At 38.8% G+C, this 21377-nt stretch overlaps 2 protein-coding genes across 6 annotated transcripts in view; one reads left to right on the forward strand and one right to left on the reverse strand.

Moving 5' to 3' along the window:
• ca12 (carbonic anhydrase XII) overlaps positions 1–21377 on the reverse strand; it is a 35279-nt gene that overhangs the window by 11942 nt on the left and 1960 nt on the right. The window contains exons 2-3 of one of the 2 annotated variants that reach the window (XM_035395578.1): positions 9529–9634; positions 1666–1686 (exon numbers count right to left, since the gene is read on the reverse strand). In XM_035395578.1, the coding sequence (XP_035251469.1) occupies positions 1666–1686; positions 9529–9586 (79 nt within the window). In that variant the 5' untranslated portion in view covers positions 9587–9634. Of the gene's footprint in view, positions 1–1665; positions 1687–3568; positions 3683–9528; positions 9635–21377 lie in introns of those variants that run through there. The other variant, XM_035395577.1, reaches the window with a different exon arrangement.
• On the forward strand, positions 3815–17748 carry si:dkeyp-73b11.8 (boophilin-H2). Of its 4 annotated transcripts, XM_035395580.1 has the most exons (7): positions 3815–4036; positions 5911–6050; positions 15530–15721; positions 16133–16309; positions 16400–16447; positions 16805–16886; positions 17278–17748. In XM_035395580.1, exons 3-7 carry the CDS (start codon positions 15541–15543, stop codon positions 17354–17356), a joined length of 567 nt encoding a protein of 188 aa, XP_035251471.1. In that variant the 5' UTR covers positions 3815–4036; positions 5911–6050; positions 15530–15540; the 3' UTR covers positions 17357–17748. The 4 variants fall into 4 exon arrangements, with proteins under 4 accessions (XP_035251471.1, XP_035251474.1, XP_035251473.1 ...); XM_035395583.1 differs by lacking the exon at positions 5911–6050; XM_035395582.1 differs by lacking the exon at positions 3815–4036 and having other exon boundaries at positions 4632–6050.

Genomic DNA, 21377 nt, shown 5'->3' on the forward strand with positions numbered 1-21377 from the left:
ACTCTGAGACTCAGTACTGCTAAAGGAATTGTATGACGTACTGTACATACATGCATATCTGCACAATTTAGTTTCCAGGGAAAGACAGAGGAGGGTCTCTCTTTTCTGTTTTAAACGTGATTTGTCAGCCAGTATTCGTGAGGTGAAGTTTCAGTGCCATTATAGGGCACAGGAGGTAGGGGCCTCAGTCATATTTAAAACCTGAAGACCTCTCTTCCCCTGCTGAGGTCACTCCACTGAATACCGGTCACCACCAGGATCAGGTTCAAAGTCCTGACTCTGGCCTACACTGCGGCCAACAAGACAGCCCTCGCCTACCTACAGGACATGATTCAACCCTACACGCCAGCTCGACCACTCCACTCTGCTGTAGCAGGGCTACTGGCCTTCCCTGTCATCCGGGTGAATGGTTCTCCTTCGTCACAAGCACAGTTTGTCAGGCTCAAAAAATCGCTAATACGAACTCGCCAAACAGTTTATGAACACTAAGACCTATGTTGACTGAATCCTGTCCAGTGGATGCACCGTCCAGCCATTGGTTGGACAGCAGGCTGAAAGCAGTGGCAGCTAGCTGTGATCACTGTGGTTGCAAGAGGAAGAATAGGAGGATGTGGACAGCGTGTGCAGAGAGGAAAGATGGGGATATGGCAATGAAACTATCTGATTGCATAAGAGGTCATTACAGCAGAACTGGCATTTGCTCCTGTCCTTCACGCTGAGGTCAGAGAGGTGTGAACCAGCACTAAGGGCTCGCCGCGCCACACGGGGATACTGCAGCTGCTTTCAGCGGTGCCCTGGGGAGGGGTGAGGTGACCGAGGCTGTGGATACTTTTGGATTTCGGAGGACTCGAGGGGGGGGTAGACCAAGGTCAAATGCGGGATCATACTGTATGTGAACCTGTTAATCTTTGGTACACTTACCTTGGCAGGCAACCAGCGTGAGTGCCCTGACTGGTATGGTGTTTTGGCATGGAAGAGATAACACTGAAGAGACCATCCTAGAATAGGTTTTGTTCACGAGGAAAGCAATCAGCCTCCTGACTCCAGTACAATCCCAACCTCCCTCCTCTGTCCCCATTCTCAGAGCTGGGGTAATGGTAACATTAGCTGCTGACCCACAGAAGTGACAGCTCAGCCTGACATTTGAAATGGGAGACAATACCTGAAAAATTATTCATGCAGCTTGTAATTATCTGCCTGCACAACCCAGCAGGGCAACATCCAAATTTGAAATATTGCCCCTGACATTAACTGTAATTGTTACCATTTTTGATTTTCATTTTTGACTTAATATAATTGCTTCTCAATGAGAAGTGATGTACTGCAGTGGGCCATCTGAAAAGGTCAAAGGTCAACAAATGCAGACAGAGCAGCACAGCTACATGGGGCCACAGTCCATAAATAAACCCACTGGGAATAAGAAAGCCTAAAGTAGACCAGAAAAAATGAACAGAGGAGCTCACCATTTTTCTCACATTATTTGCTGCGTAAATAAATGCCAACTCGAGTAGAAAGCCATATTTGTAGTGTGTAGTGTATGCTTGGAAATTATAGTGCACCATACCATAAATGTTGCCCACCTGAATTAAAAAACAGCACATACAGACACACAGAAGGACCAGAACAAATTACAGAAGGACCAGACCAAAAATAACAACCACTCACCCGTGTATGTCCATTTATGACCTGGAAAACAAACAAAAGGAGAAAAACAGATTAGTCAGTACAATATTATTTTATTTTCCTAAGAAAAGCACACATATCTATCCTTTCATGCCCCACTAAAGGAACAGCACTAACAGTTCTAAGTAATCGTATTCAATAGGACAAGCATCACATATCTGCACCTGTCATGTGACATACATATGGTGAGTGCCATATTAATGCCAGCACCTCTGCACCCAAAAGCACGCAATTTTGTCTGTCTTCTGTAGGAAAGATATTAGCATGGTGACACTATTGCAGGTAGGTTTGAACAAATGGCCTCTTTGAATCTCATACTTCAAATATATTTAAATGTCACCACAGTGTTGCATTGTCAATCATCCATTGCTTTTTTGTTATGGAAACATCTATCTATATCAACAATGATTTCAGTAATTTACCCATGATATCTTGGGCACTCTGAACAATCCTGCTAGCTAAGGTCAAATCTAATGTAGACCTATTCCTCCAACACCATTCTAAGCTATAACAAGTCTTATCAACCCAGGAAAGCAATTCTGAGAGCAGAATTGAGTTTGGGCATAGATTAATCCATGGCAATAGTAAATGACCTCTGAAAGGGTTTCACAACTTGTCGTAACAGACCAGAACTTATTAAAGTTCACAACTGTAATGTCATATAAATAGTATATTTAAAGTATATACACCATATACTTTAGCATAGCTATCAGCTAGGGATGAATGGTAAATGGACTGCATTTATATAGCGCTTTTATCCAAAGCGCTTTACAATTGATGCCTCGCATTCACCAGAGCAATTAGGGGTTAGGTGTCTTGCTCAGGGACACTTCGACATGCCCAGGGCGGGGGATCGAACCGGCAACCCTCCGACTGCCAGACAACCACTCTTACCTCCTGAGCTATGTCGCCCCTATGAAGAAAATGTTGACTCCGTGACTGTGAAGGTCTAGTTTATAAGCAACTTAGACGGCAACACATTCAACACAAGAATATTGGTCACATCCTTATTAGGGACTACTGCTGTATTTAACTACAATGATTGAAATATTTTTCATATTATAACCCTGAAAGCTTTATTTCACTTATGAGAGTGCACATATCACAAATAGCTAGTGAAACTTGTTCTGAAATTGTATTTGACTTGTATGCATATGTGCTGCTAATGCTATTTTCATGGTTTCAAAGGAATATTAGCATGCTGCAATATTATATATTCTAATTGTTTTTTAAATTCTATTCTTAAAGATGTTAATCTTCTGTAAAATACTAGAAACACTTGTATGACAAACAGGAATGACTTGATTCAACACTAAAGATTTTTGTGAAACCAAACCTTCCTTGAAATTGGTACCACTTATTAGCATACATCATTTTAATTGAATGAGTATCGCTTTGCACGCACCCTCTCTGTTTCCATGGATACTATAGTAATGCTAATGTGAGCGGATTTCATAGATGGTACATTCAAGGACCACAGTGAATAGCCCTTTACGGTTATGTAGGCTGGATGGGCTGCAGCAGTTTAAATGCAATGAACAATTTTCCAGTCAGTTGAGTACGCTTACACTTTAGCACACCTTTATTGATATGACATTGAAAATGAACATACATTTAAATTGATTAAAATGTTTCACTATTGCATTTTTACTGAACGTTACCAGACATTGTATACACTTTGCAACTATATGCACATATTAATGAAAGACCTGTAGCCTCTTTATCACTTATTCAAAGCCGTAAACAAAAGTTGGCGTGTAATTTAACTTCAACATATCACCAGCCACTTTGGCATCCACAAATAACCGTTCAATATTACCAACGGCAGATAATTACTAGGCCAGCCTACCTGAAAACTTCAAAAAAGTTTTTTAAAAAAACTTACCAAGAGATATGGAGACAGTCATAAAAGTCCAAACTTGGACAATCGTTGAGGCTTGCAAATACAGAAAATGCATTTTGTTCTTCGTCTACAAGGAGTTCTACGATTCTGAAAAACCACTGCTAGAGAATTAATAGGAACGTCTCCCCGGCTTTTATAGTATTCATCTCAGCTTCATTCTAGCGCCACGTGACGTCAGAGCAATAACAATCCAGCCCCCAAGTATCCGAGCAGCACAAAAAAAAAAAAAAAAGTATCCGAGCAGCAGCGCAAACGGAGCGTGCACGCCCAATCACCATGCTGTCCAAACGTTCTCCGTAGGACACTGGAGATCATTTTAATTGGGCGTGCTAATTTCAGATTTACCGAAAAAAGACACTGCATGTATTACGACATAATATAAACTATTTCACTCTCCGCCCGGTACGTGGCAAGTTTATTGATGGAGCGGAGATCGCGAAGAATTTTCAGGTAGGCAACAGTTCCAGCACAGCAACCGTGTTTAGATTGGACAGAATTAGAATCCCACAGGAATCAACCATAATTTATTATCAGATATTATTAACAGTGTCTTCATGACAATTCCTTTTACGGAATTAATGATTTAAGTTGAAATCCCATCCCTTACATTTCTTTTTTAAATGCTGGAATTTAGGAATAAGCGCATTAATTCATTTTTAATGTATTTTATATAGTGGGTGATAAAAAAAAAAGTGATTTAAATGTCCTTTAGACATTCTTTTTTGTGAAAATGTAACAAGCTTTGGAGATGTGGCTGTAGGAGTGCGTTTGGTGTAACATGTGATAGTTTATAACGTCAAAGATATAGCAAAGTATAATTAGGACTCGGGTTTACACTATATTGCGGCGTGTTTTGACGCAACAAGAAATTAGGTCTCCTGAAAAATGACAGTTCTCCGATTCAGCAGATAATTTCTTGTGGAAAAAAACGTGCCACGTTTTTCTGTGGACTGCACCGTGGGACTTGAGTGTTTAAAGAAGAAGCTGGCTGGAAACAGCTCTGTTTTACCAGTATCGATATATAAAAGAAAAAAAGACGATGAAATCCTCAGTTTCTCAAACCTATCACATAGTTACCACCTGATGACTGTTTTCATATGTTAAATGGTAGGTAGTTTCCCTGGAACTATTGTTGTCCATTTTGAGGTGACAGACAGAACATCCTACGTGTTAGAGTTCCAGACAGGTTACTACACACTATACACAATTATACTTTAGTTTTGTTTTGATTGATAATGTTGATGTATGCTGCATCTACACACACCATCTCCTTTTAAAATAACAACGAAATTCTGGATTTATAGAGACCATTCTGTTTCCTTCCAAGGGACTTTGTAAAGGCCCGCTCGCTGTAGTGGAAAATAAGCCTATAACTTACCTTAACGGCTAACAATGGATGGTATTACTACACTGTATCAAGTGTAGCCCTGGTTCTTAAATCCTCAATTCATAACACAATTTATGTATTTTGTACTTGATTCTTCTGTAAATATGTTATGTTCATATTACTTTAGAATGATTATGATAGTTACTGGCTTATGTGATTTCATCATGCAACTGCAAACCCTGTTATTCAAAAGTCAATATAACAACTAAGAATCTTCCAGCAAAAATTAGGGCAGGCTAACAATCGGTCAGACTCAAAGTTTAGTTTCTTCATTTATGTTTTGGTCAAACGTAGTATGTAGTTACTCTATGATAGTTGTACAGATGACTCCCTCTCCAGAAATATTCTTGATCATTGGATGAATATACATGTTTTCTTATGTATGTCAAAACCACCTTGTGAAAATCTGCTACTCAAAGATATCTTTGGTTTCTTTTTAAACCTGACAAATTAGGTTGAGGTCAAGTACAGATATTTAGCACAGAGTACATAAAGCATTCCAGTATTGAATCCCCACAATGTGCATCATTTTCTGAGGATCAAAACGAATGCACAATTCTGGGTGATGGGCTCTGTCTCCTGGCTGATCTACCATGACGCAATCCTCCCTCTCCAGCCATTTCAGAACCCAGCTGCCCCAATCTCTGTCCCTCCACACTTTTACCTGTGCCAGCCCTCTGCCTATCTCCATCCACTAGCTATCAGTTGTAGGTCATACCCACTTAGAAATTTTGGCATTTGATAGAATCTGAGTTGATAAAAGTGCTTGATCTGAGTACAAGTTGAGCCTGGGTCCAGAGCTCCTCAGGTTACCAGTGTATGTGCCCCCTGGCTAATGCAGGCCTGCAGGTTACCAGTAGTCATCAGTGAAAGTTGCAGTACACTATTTGGCTTATAAGGCCCCACTACAGTGGCTAACTCATTTTCTGCCCCCTAGTGGCTGAATGAAATGCTTACAGCTACCAGAACAACAGGTGCACACCAACTGCCCATCTGTATTCCTCTGAGGAGAAGCTTATCCAGACTGTGCCTGAAGTCATACTGCCTGGATCTCTTCTTAATCCCTATGGTTGGGTTGTGAGTATGCGTTGAGCAAATAGACTGACAGACTGACAGATTTTATGTTTCTTAGCTGACAACTGATGGTTGTATACACCACTTAACTTTGAGGTATCACCAGCAAGGGGAGTAATTGTGGATTATTTTTGATTCGCTACTCCTGGTAACTTATACTTTTTAAGTGGTAGCTCCTGCTCTGCACATGTATCTTCAGTATTACCTGTGTTGCTTTGGAGTACTAAAATGTTGTATCTTGTATTTGTGTACAGTTGGCTGTAATTACATTTGGTAAAGTGTTATTGCATTTTATTCAGTATCTAGTACAAACCTTGTAGCCTCTCTCATTCAGTGAGTCACTCTTTCATGCCTCAGGGTCAGTGTTCTCCAAATAAATAGCAACAAAATCAATAAAACTAATCATTTCCTTTTGAGCACAAACACTTTCTTAAACTGTCTAATAATATTAATAGCTTTATAAACATATTGTACCTTGCCAGCCTCTGAGTCCACCACATTTTATGAAGCTGCTTTGTGGTTAAGCTGGATACATTTACAGTTTAACTGTTTTGGCCACTTAACCAATGAAAATTCAATTGGTGAATCTTGCTTTTTAAAATTGTATTTATTTTTAATGTAATCTATTATTAATGTTGTCTATTTTATAGTTTGTCAACAGCAAACCCATTAAACTAGAGACACTCAAGTCTTGGTCTTTTCTCATCAGGAGTAAGTACAAACGTTACAGGGTACAGGTAATCAAATTCCCTCCCATCATAGCTCACAACCCCACATTTGCTATCCAATTATTAGAAGGAATTGAAGCAACATGAATTTGATTGCTCATTCTGTGGTACTTTTGACCACATTCTGGAATGCCCTGCTGGAATTATGTGAGTTAAACTGGTTGGGAATTCCATTTTCACGCCTCTGGGTCAGGATTATTACAGGCAGAAACCATCGTTTAAATACTTGATCACCAAATACTTGACTTATCACAGTTATCACTCTTTCTGTCTGTCAAGGGAACCTGATTCTGGAAAGGCGCGTATGTTTACATTCATTCTATCTTTAAGGCATCTCACTATCAGTTGAGTCTTCAGCTTTGTAAGAACCTTGCGATTGGTTGTTGTGGTTCTGAGTTCATTGAATATTTTCTAGTGTAACTCTCAGATTGTAACATAGGCTACAACTTGTTCCAAAAAAAAGGGAAATTGGACAGACAGCCATATATAGTTGTAGGACAGATGGACAAAAGATGAAATCACAAGCTAATGGTCTAGATCGGTGGTAACCAACCCTGTTTCTGGAGATCTAGCATCCCTTAGATTTTCACTCCAATCCTAACAAAGCATACCTTATTCAACAAATAAAAATCTGCATTGAGCTGCTAATTAGTAGAGCTGGGTGTGCCAAATTAGGGTTGAAATGAAAACCTACAGAATAGTAGATCTCCAGGAACAGGGTTTGTTACCACTGGCCTAGAATATGAAAATAATGCTATGTTCTTTGAATTTCTGAATGTTTCTGGTGCATAGTAGTACTAGCAGCATGGGCACGTTTTCAGTTGGAAGGTGGTAGTGATGAGTACAAATGTTGCTATTATTATATGACCCCATGATTGCCTTAGTTTCATTGATCTGCTGCGGCAGGTTTCTGTTTGAATGTACACAGTCTTAGTTGGGATGTTGTTTCAATGGCAATCTTTGGTGTGCAATCTGAAGGATTTATCAAATGGAGGGAAGCACAACATCAATCACTGTCTTGAAATATCCTTCAGGCCGTAAAGATGCGATTCATTTTCTGGTGTCTTTTGATATTCTTTTAGATTCAATATATGTATTCAATTATCCCAGATGATAATAAGGATATTATAAAAATGTTGAGAATTTTCTCATGACCTGTGCATTATCTTATGAAAGACCGCAGTATTGGAGCCTCCCTGGTGTAGGGAGTGAGCATACTAAGGGGTGAATGAGTAACCATTTTCTTGGCAGCAACAGCACTAGTGATCATGACAGAAAATTCAGGAAGCCAGATGGCTTTCACAGTTAAAAAATCAATGCAAGTCTGTAAAAGACTGATGTACATCACAATTCTCATCGAAAATAAGACTTTGTATGTAGTGCTGGAAAATTAGCACTAAATTCTTTACAGATATGACCTATGATTTATCGTGACTTGTAAATGCTCTGTGTTTGCTTACAAATATATGGGTTAAACTAAGGCCTACTGCTGTTACATTATTTGATTACTGATCTTCCTGTAAATGTAACTAGTCCACACCAGCATTAAATTGTAATAATCTAGAGTCCTCTTGGATAAGGACTTGTTAGATGAGCACATTATGTAATTTTCAGATAAATCACATAATAGAGAATCTTAAATATAAAACCATTATTAGAGTTACTTCATGGTTGGACAGCAGTTTACTGCTTTGATATCACATCCCCAGCAAACAGAATACTTGCAGCACTGTTATTTTACAGCAACACTTATTACCAGATAGATGCAGGTTTGAAACCAAGGCAGGACATAGTCTTTGCTACCCAAAGGAAGGTTCTCAGTTTGCTTCTGCAGCATTTCCATCTGTATATCTCCATCATAAATAGATGATTTGTAAGTGCAAATTTAAAAAGTTTAAGCCGTCTACAAGCACAATAAGCAATAGAAATTCACAAGCAGTTTAAGAGAAGACAACAGCCAAACAAAAGTAGACTGGAGGCATACAACCTATATGCCCTATCTATAAGGTTTTGATCAATGTCATTATGACACTCTCTAAATGGAAAGGTGTAGTGGCTTTCTATAACAGTGATATTATAGGCATGACTAAATTAAAACTACACATCAGTTATTGCCCTCTGACACCTCACTGCTTGAACACAATCACTTTTGCATACATCTGACAAATGATTTGTGAATCAGGATAGAACTACAGTCCAGATAAAGTCAAACCTATCAAAATCACTTTGCCAGCTTGATTCTGTGTGTGACTAAAATATAAATGTATTTAGGCCTATCCGGCAAAAGCCAAGATGTGCGAGTTTGAATGCTCAGATACAATGATTAGGTAGCACAGGAGATGCTGCACAAGAGAGAGCTCTTACCTTTTGACAACAAAGAGTACAACATTCAGATGGATGGTAGCAGACTGTACTTATTTGTGTGTTGCAGTTCAGCTGGAAGATTCTGCATAAATCTGTCACATTATTTCATCTTATTATTCGTGTTTCAAATAATGAATACATCTGTCACACATGGTAATAAATGACCCAACTTTACAGCAGCCATAAAAAGTAGGGTTGGGCCTCTGGTGTAGAGATAATCCAAAAGTCGTTAGCCATTACTCCTGTATCCTGACCTCACTGGAACACGTGACAGTCTGTGCTGAGCAATCGACAGATTCTTCAGTTGCCTCACATTAGTAATGTGTAAAGGGGTTAAAATAATAAGCAATGCGTGGTACAAGGTGTAGTGGATAGCACTGTCACCATACAGAGAGAAGGTCCTTGGTATGAAGCCTGGATGGGGCCTTTTTGCGTGGAGTTCTGCATGTTCTCCCTGTGCCTGCGGGGGTTTCGTCTGGGTACTCTGGTTTTCTCCTGCAATCCAAAGACACGCAGGTTAGGCTACTGGAGGGCATTCACAGGGCGTTACTGCAGAAGAGCATGTGTGCTCATCGATCCACCCTGTATAAATAAAGGTTAATCAATATGGAAAAACAAGGAGAGAGAGGCAGTCTGTGAATTTATGATCAGTGAGATCATCCTACCTGACTTCCTGTCTTTTCTTTTTTCTTCATTTAATTTTTTATCTCCAATCCCACCCGAATTTGGAATAACCAATTTGCAAATTATGTACAAGTGTGCTCATATACACACCTGCTACCACTGTAATTACAGAAATGACGGCCTGCAAAACTTGTATCAATCTATAAAAAAAACTATATGCAAAACAGACATGGGTCAAAGCTTTAAATAAAGAGCACATTTGTACCAAAATGACAACATCTGATCTGATCCGATCCTATGGGAGTTTCACTCAGTAAAGATACAGGACATATTAATTATGAAAAACAACTAAGAAATCCAAAAATGCTTTTATACATCCTTTATTCTGTAGTGATTACATGATTACATGACACTGGACAAAACCAGATTTCATTTTCAGGTACTTTTCACATTTGAAATTCTATTTACATACATAGAAATACTCTTTTTCAAGTGCTCCAAGTGAAAATGATTTTAGCTTAATGGATTCACTTGTCCTAGTCTTGGAAAAAGAGTAAAAATAGTGGATTGATTGCTTATGGGAGGATTCAGAGGAGGATTTTGGTGATGTCAATACCATCACTGTAGCAGTTGTTTGACTTGTAGTGGTCAGTTATTGGATTATAGAATACCATAATCAACAACCTGAGATTCAGTTTCAACCCTCCAAGGGTGAGGGACAAGTTAATAGATGGGTTTTGAATGGATGGGACGTTACAGTGCAGAACCTTGAAAAAGTACCTGGTTAATGCAGATTTATTTAGATAAATTATTTGGAGAGTGAATAATTGTGATACACATATTCTTGGTGAAAATCACAATATACGGCATAGTTTATGATCATAGAATTTATGTTGTTAAATAATTTTGCATTTCTTTTTAACCATTGATTGCAAAGCTGCTACTCAAAGATATCTTTGGATTCTTTTTTTACTTGACAAATGACATTCATGTCAAATACAGAGAGCTCAGGCTGATGTTTTCAGACAGGGTGATCAGTGGACTACTGACTGCATAGTGACATAACTCTGCCCCTTGGTACAGCAGCAAAGCACGGATAGCCATTATTATGTCAGCATTGGATACAACATCTATTTTCACCAAAAGTGGCATTTTCCTTCGCAATTTGGACACACATTACAAGGCTATGCAGCGTGGAAAAAAGAGACTTCCGGCACATACTCGGTGATAATCAAGGTGTGTATCCTGGGCCAGACAGGCCCTGTCTGGAGCTGTCAGCAGGCCTGTCCAGAACATGTCAGACGTCTGCTCACAGTGTGCCGCACATAGGGGCCTCAGCACTCATGCCTGTGATAAACCAGTACTGAAACACCAGGCCCCCTGTCACACAGGAAAGGTCATTTCAGAGTATGGAAGTACCAGCCAAACTGACGGAGGTCAAACTATCTTAGATGCATGCTTCCAACAAACAGTCCAGCGTCACCCCTGGTGGCCAGCGGTAGGGTGTACCCTCCATCTACAAGCAGGTTAAAATAAATTCCAGATTGGATAAGAGGGTATTTTTAGAGGTTCTGAAATTGCTGGACAGCAGCCATTATTGAGCACACAGACAGATTTGATGTGCATGTGCTTGGCCTGTGTGGTCAGTGTTGTCCCGTGGACAACCCGGTGAAAAAATATTACTTCATCACCAAGGTTACCGAATGGTGCACGTTTGTATAGCCTGCATGAAACAACACGGTACGAACGCACAGGGTGAAGTATCTAAGATGCGCTTTTAGTAGTCCATCTTCGGAACATTGTAGTTCCGAAGCTAGGGGCGTCATAGCTCAGGAGGTAAGAGCGGACGTCTGGCAGTCGGAGGGTTGTCGGAGGGTTGCCGGTTCGATCCCCCGCCCTGGGCATGTCGAAGTGTCCCTGAGCAAGACACCTAACCCTTAATTGCTCTGGTGAATGCGAGGCATCAATTGTAAAGCGCTTTGGATAAAAGCGCTATATAAATGCAGTCCATTAGTTTCACCACGGCAGACCCACGTCAATAACATCCGCCGTCGCATAATTGCATAGCCTAGTGTAAGTGTAGTCGGATTCTCTAAGCACCGTGGTTGTCTTTTCCTAAGTCTTTATGGATTCTCCTTCACATCTTTCCTGACCTCATGCCGTTTTCCATTGAGGTCAAGGAAAAGTGGTTAGGAAAAGACATAGGACAATTTTTTTTGACTATTCGGACGCAGCCTTGCTCTTATCGTGGATGCCACTTAGATACTTCCGGTTCATTTCAGTCAGTTAGGAACCTTCCTAAGCAAAAAAGACTATTCGGACGCAGCTGTCATGACAAATTTCATCCCCCTATTCACTTCCGGGGGTTACATTTCCTGTTACGTTCCCTTAACGAGCAAGTTAGCGTCAACTTGACTACCTTGCATGCATGGTTTCCAAGCGTTCTCTGCTGGTTGCTAATGACAGTGAGCGATCACTAGCTAGTGGGCTAGCTAGGAAGAGAAGCTTTTATAAAAGTCTAAGGCTGCGTCCGAATAGTCCAAAAAATTATGTCCTATGTAACCCCGGAAGTGAATAGGGGGGATGAAATTTGTAAGGGGGATGAAATTTGTTGTGACACAGCCTTGGCCACTTCTCATTAAGAGGAAGTACAAAGGTTACACTGTACAGGAACTCCGACCCACTCCCATTACAGTTTACAACCCCACATTCGCTGCCAGACTATTAGAAAGGATTGAAGCAACATGAGGTGGCTTGCTGTTTCTGTGGTAGCGTTGACCGTGTTCTGCGATGTCCTGGCTGAATTTCCACGTGAGTTCATCTGTTCTTTTCATAGCATTCCATTTTCACACCCCTGGATCAGGACGTTTATTGGCAGAAACCATCAGATAAATGCTTGATTAATCACTCTTCTTTCGCTTGATGGGGGAACCACATTCTGGAAAGGCGCATATGTTTACATTCATTCGTTCATTTAGGTTTTTCACAATCTGTTCAGTCTTCAGCTTTGTAAGAACCTTGCAATTGGTTGTTTGGTGCTTCTGAGTTTCTTGAATATTTTCTGGTGTACCTCTAACAATGACACATAGGCAACATCTTTCTCCCATAAACTGGGAATTTGGCAGTTAACCATTTATAGTTGTAGGACAGATGGACAAAAGATGAAATCACAAATAAATGGCCAAGACTGTGAAAATAATGCTATGTTCTTTGTATTTCTGGATGTTTCTGGTGCATAGTAGTACTAGCAGCATGGGCGAGTGTTCAGTTGGAAGGTGGTAGTGATGAGTACAAAGGTTACTATTATTTTATGATCCCACAATTGCCTTAGTTTCGTTGCTCTGCTGCGGCAGGTTTCTGTTTGAATGTACACAGTCTTAGTTGGGATGTTGTTTCAATGGAAATCTTTGGTGTGCAATCTGAAGGATTTTTCAAATTCAGGGAAGCACAACATCAATCAAGGCCTTTAAAAAAAATAATAAATCCATCTGGGGTGTGGTATATTTGATATTATTTTTTAGTGCATGCTTCCACCTGGCAGTTTTTACTGGGATATTTTATATATTTAGAGAAGTTTCTGTTGACTTGCCAGCTTTATGATGGCTGGTATAGGGAAATGTAGGGTTTGCGGTCTACAGTAAGAAAATAAACATCAACTGCAAACCTCTCTAAAAATATCCTTAATCGCACACAACAACTGTCTGCGGCAATCAAAAACATACATAATACCCTAGAAAATAAACTATACCTTTAACATACTAGAGTCAAAAGTTGACAATCAAAAATTCACATCTGCGCACATATTCTCTTAATATTTCTCTTAATATGTAAGATGCATTCAATATGTGGAAGCATGTGTGCTTGTGCCGGCTGCCATCATAGTTTGTGTTAATTATCTGATGAAAGACAGCAGTGTTGGACCCTCCCTGGTGCAGGGAGTGAGAATACTAGGTGGTGAATGAGTAACCATTTCTTTGGCAGCAACAGCACTAGTCATCATGAGGGCGGCTTCAGGAAGCCAGATGGCTTTCACTGTTCAACAATCGATGCAAGTCTGTATTAGTCTGATGTACATCACAATCCCCCCGCCCCAAATAAGGCTTTGTATGTTATATTGGAAAATCAGCACTAAATTCTTTACAGATAGGAACCTATGATTTTTTTTTTTTTATCATGGTTTGTAAACACTTGGTTACCATATTTGTTTGCAAATATAAGGGTTTATACTAAGGCCTGCTGCTGTTACATCATTTGATTACTGATCTTTGCATAAGTGTAGCTAGTTCCTATTGCCTTCACTCCAGAATTGGAATCATTTAGTCTTCTACTTAGTTGAGCACATTAGGTAATTTTCTAATGAATCATATTAAGAATCTAAAATTGAAAACTATTATCGTGGTTATCTCATGGTTTGACATCAGTGTCATGCTTTGATACCACATCCCCAACAAAATAGGATAGTGTGACAGTCATGTTGTAGCTCCACTTGTTCCCAGATGGGTGCAGGTTTGAAACTATGGCAGGACAGATTCTTTGCTACTTAGGGGAAGGTTCTTAATTTGCTTCTGCATATACATATGTAAAGGTAAACGTCGCCCCAGCTTAGGCCATTTATAAGCACAATAAGCAGCAGGAAATCAAGAGTTTAAGAGAAGATAATAACCAAACAAGAATGGACTTAAAGCTAACATCCCTTATTTCTTCTCTATAAGATCAAAGTCATTATGACACACTCTATATGGAAAGGTAGTGGTTGTCCAAAACTATGAGACTATAGGCATGACTAAATGAAAATTACACATCATTTTCTGCCCTCTGACATATCACTGCTTGACCACACTCACTGCAACACACATGTAGCTGCAGTGCAATTAAAGTCAAACCATCAAAATCACTGTGCCAGGCAGCTTCATGTGTTGTCCCTGGAACATCATAGCTCATTATACACTAATACAAAACATGTATTGTAGGTGATACAAGTGCAAGAACCTTATTATATCAAAGACAAATGCAGCTTGATTCAGCATGTGACTAAAATGTCCACATATTTACATGACAAAAGCCACTATGTGCACGTTTAAGTGCTCTGATACATTAAGTAGACTCACAAAAGTTATTGCACACAAGGAGGGAACTATTAGCTTTAGTCAACGAAGAATATGAAGAATATGAAGCATGGTGGTAGCAGACTGTGCTCAAGTGTGCATTGAAGTTTAGCTGGAAGATTCTACATAAATCTTTCATATTTTTTATGTAATTATTCATGTTTCAAACAATGGTTGCATCTGTCACTCATGGTAATAAATGACTCAACTTTACAGCAGCCATAAAAAGAAGGGTTGGGCCTCTGGTGTACAAATAATCCAAAAGTCATTTGCAATTGCTCCTGCATCCTGACCTCACAGGAACACACAACAAACTTTCTTCACATTAGTAATGTGTAAAGGGGTTAATATCAAAAAAACAAAAAGAGAGGCTGACTGTATTTGTGATTGAAAAGATACTTGATTGTCGCCTGTCTTTTCTAACAATAATGTAGCTCAGGATAGAGAAACAGAGCTCAGCTTGGCCAGCTGTTTTAAAGTACCTGCTGCCCAAATGACTCCTCAATATTTACCATCCTACAGTAATGCATTGACCACTTCTCAGATGGTACATATCGACATATGCGAGTAGCCCCCAACTACTCTACACTTCCTTCCCCTAAAATTCATTTATTGAGAAAATATGAAAGAACAGCACTTCTTGTTAACTTATATCTTGCAGCTTTCTGTGACATGCCAATGGATCCTGGACTAGGAGATGATTTAAATGTTCTTCTTCACTACAATAAGACACAAGACAAGTGTCTCCCATTCCACTATCGAGGGAAGGGAGGCAATGAGAACAGATTTTTCACGGATAGGTGGTGTATGCAAAACTGCTCCAGCAGCGCAGTACGCTTGTACCCTGCAGATGGTGAGTTTGGAATATTTAATTCAGATGTCATTTCAAATTCAGCTTCAAGCTGCTGCCATGCCAGTTTATGTTAGTCATTGCCAATAGTGTTTACTAATAATTAATTTAAACCCTGTTAGAATGTTTACAATTAATGCTGTGAATATTTGCAGCGTATATTGTTTATAAAAAAGTGGTTGGATTCTGTTAGCGATGCATTATTTTCTCATGGGTTGCTGAGGAAATATAAGCCTTTTAAACAGAATTAGTTATAGTGTATATGAATACACATAGCGCAATGGAAAAAAGGCTTTCCATTCAAGTGGATGCAAAGATAGAATGGCTAATTATTTAGATATATAAAGTCATTTTATCTGAATTTCAGATGTGAATCTGATTTTATGTGCTTCTTTTCTTCTGTCTTCTGTCCAGAAAAAGAAGCCTGTCACCTACCAAGGGATTTCGGCCATTGTATGAGTCGATATTTACTTTGGTATTATGATTCCTTTCACGGGAAATGCAAAACATTCCGTTTCACTGGTTGTGGGGGCAATGGAAACCGATTTCTCAGTGAACATCACTGCAACACCACCTGTGCTGGTATTATTGGTGGGTTCTCAGTCTATTACCTCCTTCAAAAAAATAGGCCTATATGATGCTCAAATTAAGTGTGATTATTATTATTATTATTAATTTTAGATGAAGGGAACATGGAGGAGGAGGAGGCTGAGTCGGACACGCCTTCTGGTAAGCAAGAGTTATCTGTAAATGCACGCAATTATTATTATTATTATTGTTATAAGTTGTTAATAATAATAATAATAATAATAATAATAACAACAATCACCATTGTTATTACTATTAATGGCTACTTTTGTGTCAAATTTCATAAACTTATGATTCATATACATCCTAGCAGCAAGCTAAGCCCAGCATGCTCTTTAGAAAGTCTAAGTGGAAATGTCCAGAAGCATGATGATTTATATAAAATTGAGTTCAACTGGGCTACACATTATATCCAAGGCATTGAATTGTATTCCTTGCATGTGCTTTCGGTTCACTGAATATTTTTGAGGACTAAAGACGGTTTGCATTTTTCTCCAGGGCTGATTATTGGAATTGTGCTAGGTGTCATTGGAGCAGTTATCATGATCGTTACGGTTGTCATGGTAGTGAAGAACAAGAAGTGAGTATAAAACATTACATTACATTACATGTATGTAATGTCAAAACTGTCATTAAGCTGCTCTCTGTGGATGAAGTTGTGATTGGATGGGTAACTATGTTCCTCTTGATACTTGAACTTTGAGTCATAAGTGGATTTTTTTCAGTCCTAGATCATCCCTCAAAATCGTAGTGCATTTAATTCACAAGCTGACTAACTAATAAGCTTTCCCTCTAGATTTTCCATTGGATGAAAAACATTCTATAAAACATTCTAATGTGGGCATTCTATGGTGGAGTATACACTCCCTACCATCCTATAGATATTATACCCTCAGTATTGCCTGCCCTGACATATTGCAACAAGCGAAATGTGCCCTTCAAAATGTTATTTATTTTATCTTCAACTGCAGACCCAAAACCAAAGAAACAAAGAAGATGCCAAAAGGGGACGATTCGCCACTTCAACCTGAAGGAATGGAAATGGCATAGACCGATCCAGCCGTGGCTGGAGAAGCCAATATTTCTCCACGTCCCCATCCCATCCAAAATACAATTAAAGTACAGTGATATTTGTTATTTTAAACAGAGATGTGCTGGGTTAATGCTTGTGTGCACACGATTAACATTTATTGTGATTATAATAGGATGATAGTGCTGTGATACTGTAATGTATTAAAATATATAAATCGCCACTGTAGACAGTAAACTAATCTTACAAGTTTTTTGTACTTTAAAAAATGTATTTTTTGTTTTACCAAAATTGTTATTTCTGTGTTTGAAGTAGCTCTCAGGGAGTAATTCAGATCCTTCTGCACATTTACAACTGTAAAAATACAAGTGTTTAAGTGATGAATAAATTTTGTTAATGAACTCAAATTTAATTCCCTTGAAAATATGAAACAATTTGTTTTTCCATTTAAACCCATTTTATTAGTTCAGAAATGTGCATAATTTTGTTCAGGCAAATCATTACAACTGAACAGATCGCCACACAGACTTTCCTGTTTGTTTGATAAAATCACTATGACACAAGTCATTTGGACTTTAGATACTTGAAACATTACAAAGAATGTTTACATAAATATGATAATAAAAATGATTGCATACCTGGTAATGCAACCCCCAGATGGTTTGGAGCAGATGCATAAATTAATATAATACTCCCACACATGTGTATCTAGCAAAATTCACTGTTGTGCTCTTCAGTGAAAATATCTTTGCTACTCTATCTGTGGCTACATTTCTTGTAGAATATGTCTACAAAAGCCACGTAAATACCTTGAAGATGGCTACCCACATAGTCTACAGTTTGGAGTAATTACTCAGCTATGACAACTCAAATTACCTACATACTCAAACCTGCAACCTGCTTTCAAACCTGCAACTTTCAGGAGATGCTCTCTCAACATTGCAACCTTCTTGAGCCTCTTTTTTTTAAGCCTTCTCTTTGCTTTTCTCCACTGTCCCCAATGTTATCTACTGGCATAACATTCTTAACAGTCCCCTTCCTCTCCACTCTGTTGACACCATTTCAAAACAGCGCCGTGCGTTTCTCCTGAACATGTGTCTGGCAAAATCAAGTTTCTCATCAAGTTACCCTTAAATATCTTCCAAATGCTTAACAACACGCTGAAAAAATATGGACCCTTATAATTTATTTATTATAAATATAAAATTAGTAATCTTATGAATGTCCCAGACCTTTTGGAAGTCAGAAAAAGGAAGCCTCTTTACTCTCTACAAAAACAGTTAAATGACATTTGTCATGAAGAGACAATAGGGGGCGTTGTAAAATACAGATGTAAATGGTTGGAATTTGGGAAAAAAAATCAAAGAATAAAAAACTAATTTTTGAAATCTCAAAAAAAGTCATGGAAACAAGAAAATATCTACCACTTCTACATTTATTGTGAACAATGCGTGTACCTCGGATACCAAAGTTCTCTCATCATACGTGTCAGAATTCTACCAGAAACTATATACATCTACTCTCGATCCCAAGGCTGCTGATTTTTTGAAGTCGGAAGTTTACATAGACTTAGGTTGAAGTCATTAAAACACATTTTTAACCACTCCACAGATTTCATGTTAGCAAACTATAGTGTTGGCAAGTCAGTTAGGACATCTACTTTGTGCATGACACAAGTAATGTTTCCAACAATTGTTTACAGACAGATTATTTCACTTTTAATTCACTATATCACAATTCCAGTGGGTCAGAAATTTACATACACCAAGTTGACTGTGCCTTTAAACAGCTTGGAAAATTCCAGAAAATTATGTCATGGAAACTTCTGATAGGCTAATTGACATTATTTGAGTCAATTGGAGGTGTGCCTGTGGATGTAATTTAAGGCCTACCTTCAAACTCAGTATCTGTTTGCTTGACATCATGGGAAAATCAAAAGAAATCAGCCAAGACCTCAGAAAGAAAATTGTGGACCTCCACAAGTCTGGTTCATCCTTGGGAGCAATTTCCAAACGCCTGAAGGTACCACATTTGTCTGTACAAACAATAGTACGCAAGTATAAACACCATGGGACCACGTATCCGTCATACCGCTCAGGAAGGAGACGGGTTCTGTCTCCTAGAGATGAACGTGCTTTGGTGCGAAAAGTGCAAATCAAACTGTTCCCTCCAGCACCTTATGAAGATGCTGGAGGGAACAGGTACAAAAGTATCTAAGCCCTATATCAACATAACCTGAAAGGCTGCTCAGCAAGGAAGAAGCCACTACTCCAAAACCGCCATTAAAAAGCCAGACTACAGTTGGCAACTGCACATGGGGACAAAGATCTTACTTTTTGGAGAAATGTCCTCTGGTCTGATGAAACAAAAATTGAACTGTTTGGCCATAATGACCATCGTTATGTTTGGAGGAAAAAGGGTGAGGCTTGCAAGCTGAAGAACACCATCCCAAACGTGAAGCACGGGGGTGGCAGCATCATGTTGTGGGGGTGCTTTGCTGCAGGAGGGACTGGTGCACTTCATAAAATAGATGGCATCATGAGGAAGGAATATTATGTGGATATATTGAAGCAACATCTCAAGACATCAGCCAGGAAGTTAAAGCTTGGTCGCAAATGGACCTAATGGACAATGACCCAAAGCATACTTCCAAAGTTGTGGCAAAATGGATTAAGGACAACAAAGTCAAGGTATTGGAGTGGCCATCACAAAGTCCTGACCTCAATCAAACTGAAAACATGTGGGCAGAACTGAAAAAGCATGTGCAAGTATGGAGGCCTACAAACCTGACTCAGTTACACCAGTTCTGTCAGGAGGAATGGGCCAAAATTCCAGAAACTTATTGTGAGAAGCTTGTGGAAGGCTACCCGAAACGTTTGAACCAAGTTAAACGATTTAAAAGCAATGCTACCAAATACTAACACAGTGCATGTAAACTTCTGACCCACTGGGAATGTGATGAAAGAAATAAAAGCTGAAATAAATAATTCTCTCTATTATTATTCTGACATTTCACATTTAAAAAAAAAAGTTGTGATCCTAACTGGCCTAAGACAGGGAATGTTTACTAGGATTAAATGTCAGGAATTGTGAAAAAACTGAGTTTAAATGGATTTGGCTAAGGTGTATGTAAACTTTTGACTTCAACTGTAGGTATTTTCTGACTGTATTAAATAACTGGTTTTTGAATGATTTAAGGAATGTGTCATTCACAGAGACTTGTCTGTTTCTTTGAAGCAGTGGCTAATATCTTTGATCCCAAAACCAGGCAAGGATCATAATTTTTTACATAATTGGCATCCCATTGTGCTTCTGAACTCTGATTACAAACTCTTACCCTATGCCAACAGACTTAAGCATTTTTTCGTATCTGACACCCGGTAGCTTCATGTGGTGTATCAACATATCTCCAACAGCATATATTTAGTCCTAGATATCTTGGATTATCCTGAGTTCATAAATGAGGATATACTCCTTTGGACTTTATAAAGTGTTTGACATCGTGGAACACCCCTTCGTCTATGAAGCACTAAATCACTTTGCTTTTGGGAATAACATATTTCATGAAAACATTAATAGCAGTGTTTCTTTAGCTAATATCACATCTCTGAAATTTCTTATTAACAGAGGAGTTTGGTAAGACTGCTCGTTAGCTACCAAGCTTCTTAATTTATATACTGTACATTGTTGTAAAATTGAAGGTATTCAAATTGGTTGAGATACTTTGTTTATCAGTCAACTGGCTGATGATACTTGCCTTTTCTTAAAGGACAAATTTCATTTTTGATCGCTATTAACAGTGGATTATTTTAAAGCATCCAGTCTCAGTATCAATACTAAAAAGAGTGAACTAATGTCTGTACTTCATTCTGATATATCCTCAGTTAACGGTATTGAAGTTATATAGTCAGTTAGACCTTGGGATTGATATATGTAAATCCTCTTCTGAGAGAATAGCCAACTATTTTCACCCCAAAATGCGAAAAGCCAAAACAATTTAACGCTTGGCTACCAAGAGATTTCACGCTTAGTTTATCCCAA

This window comes from Anguilla anguilla, chromosome 16 (genome assembly GCF_013347855.1).
Source record: "Anguilla anguilla isolate fAngAng1 chromosome 16, fAngAng1.pri, whole genome shotgun sequence".
Classification (NCBI taxonomy): domain Eukaryota; kingdom Metazoa; phylum Chordata; class Actinopteri; order Anguilliformes; family Anguillidae; genus Anguilla; species Anguilla anguilla.

What these genes read in the sequence shown, in the direction of transcription:
- si:dkeyp-73b11.8 (XM_035395579.1), top strand. Translation starts at nt 12,508, where the DNA reads ATGAGGTGGCTTGCTGTTTCTGTGGTAGCGTTGACCGTGTTCTGCGAT. An exon ending in TGTCCTGGCTGAATTTCCAC is followed by an intron (nt 12,575 to 15,529) that starts GTGAGTTCATCT and finishes TATATCTTGCAG; the next exon opens with CTTTCTGTGACATGCCAATG. An exon ending in ACGCTTGTACCCTGCAGATG is followed by an intron (nt 15,722 to 16,132) that starts GTGAGTTTGGAA and finishes TCTTCTGTCCAG; the next exon opens with AAAAAGAAGCCTGTCACCTA.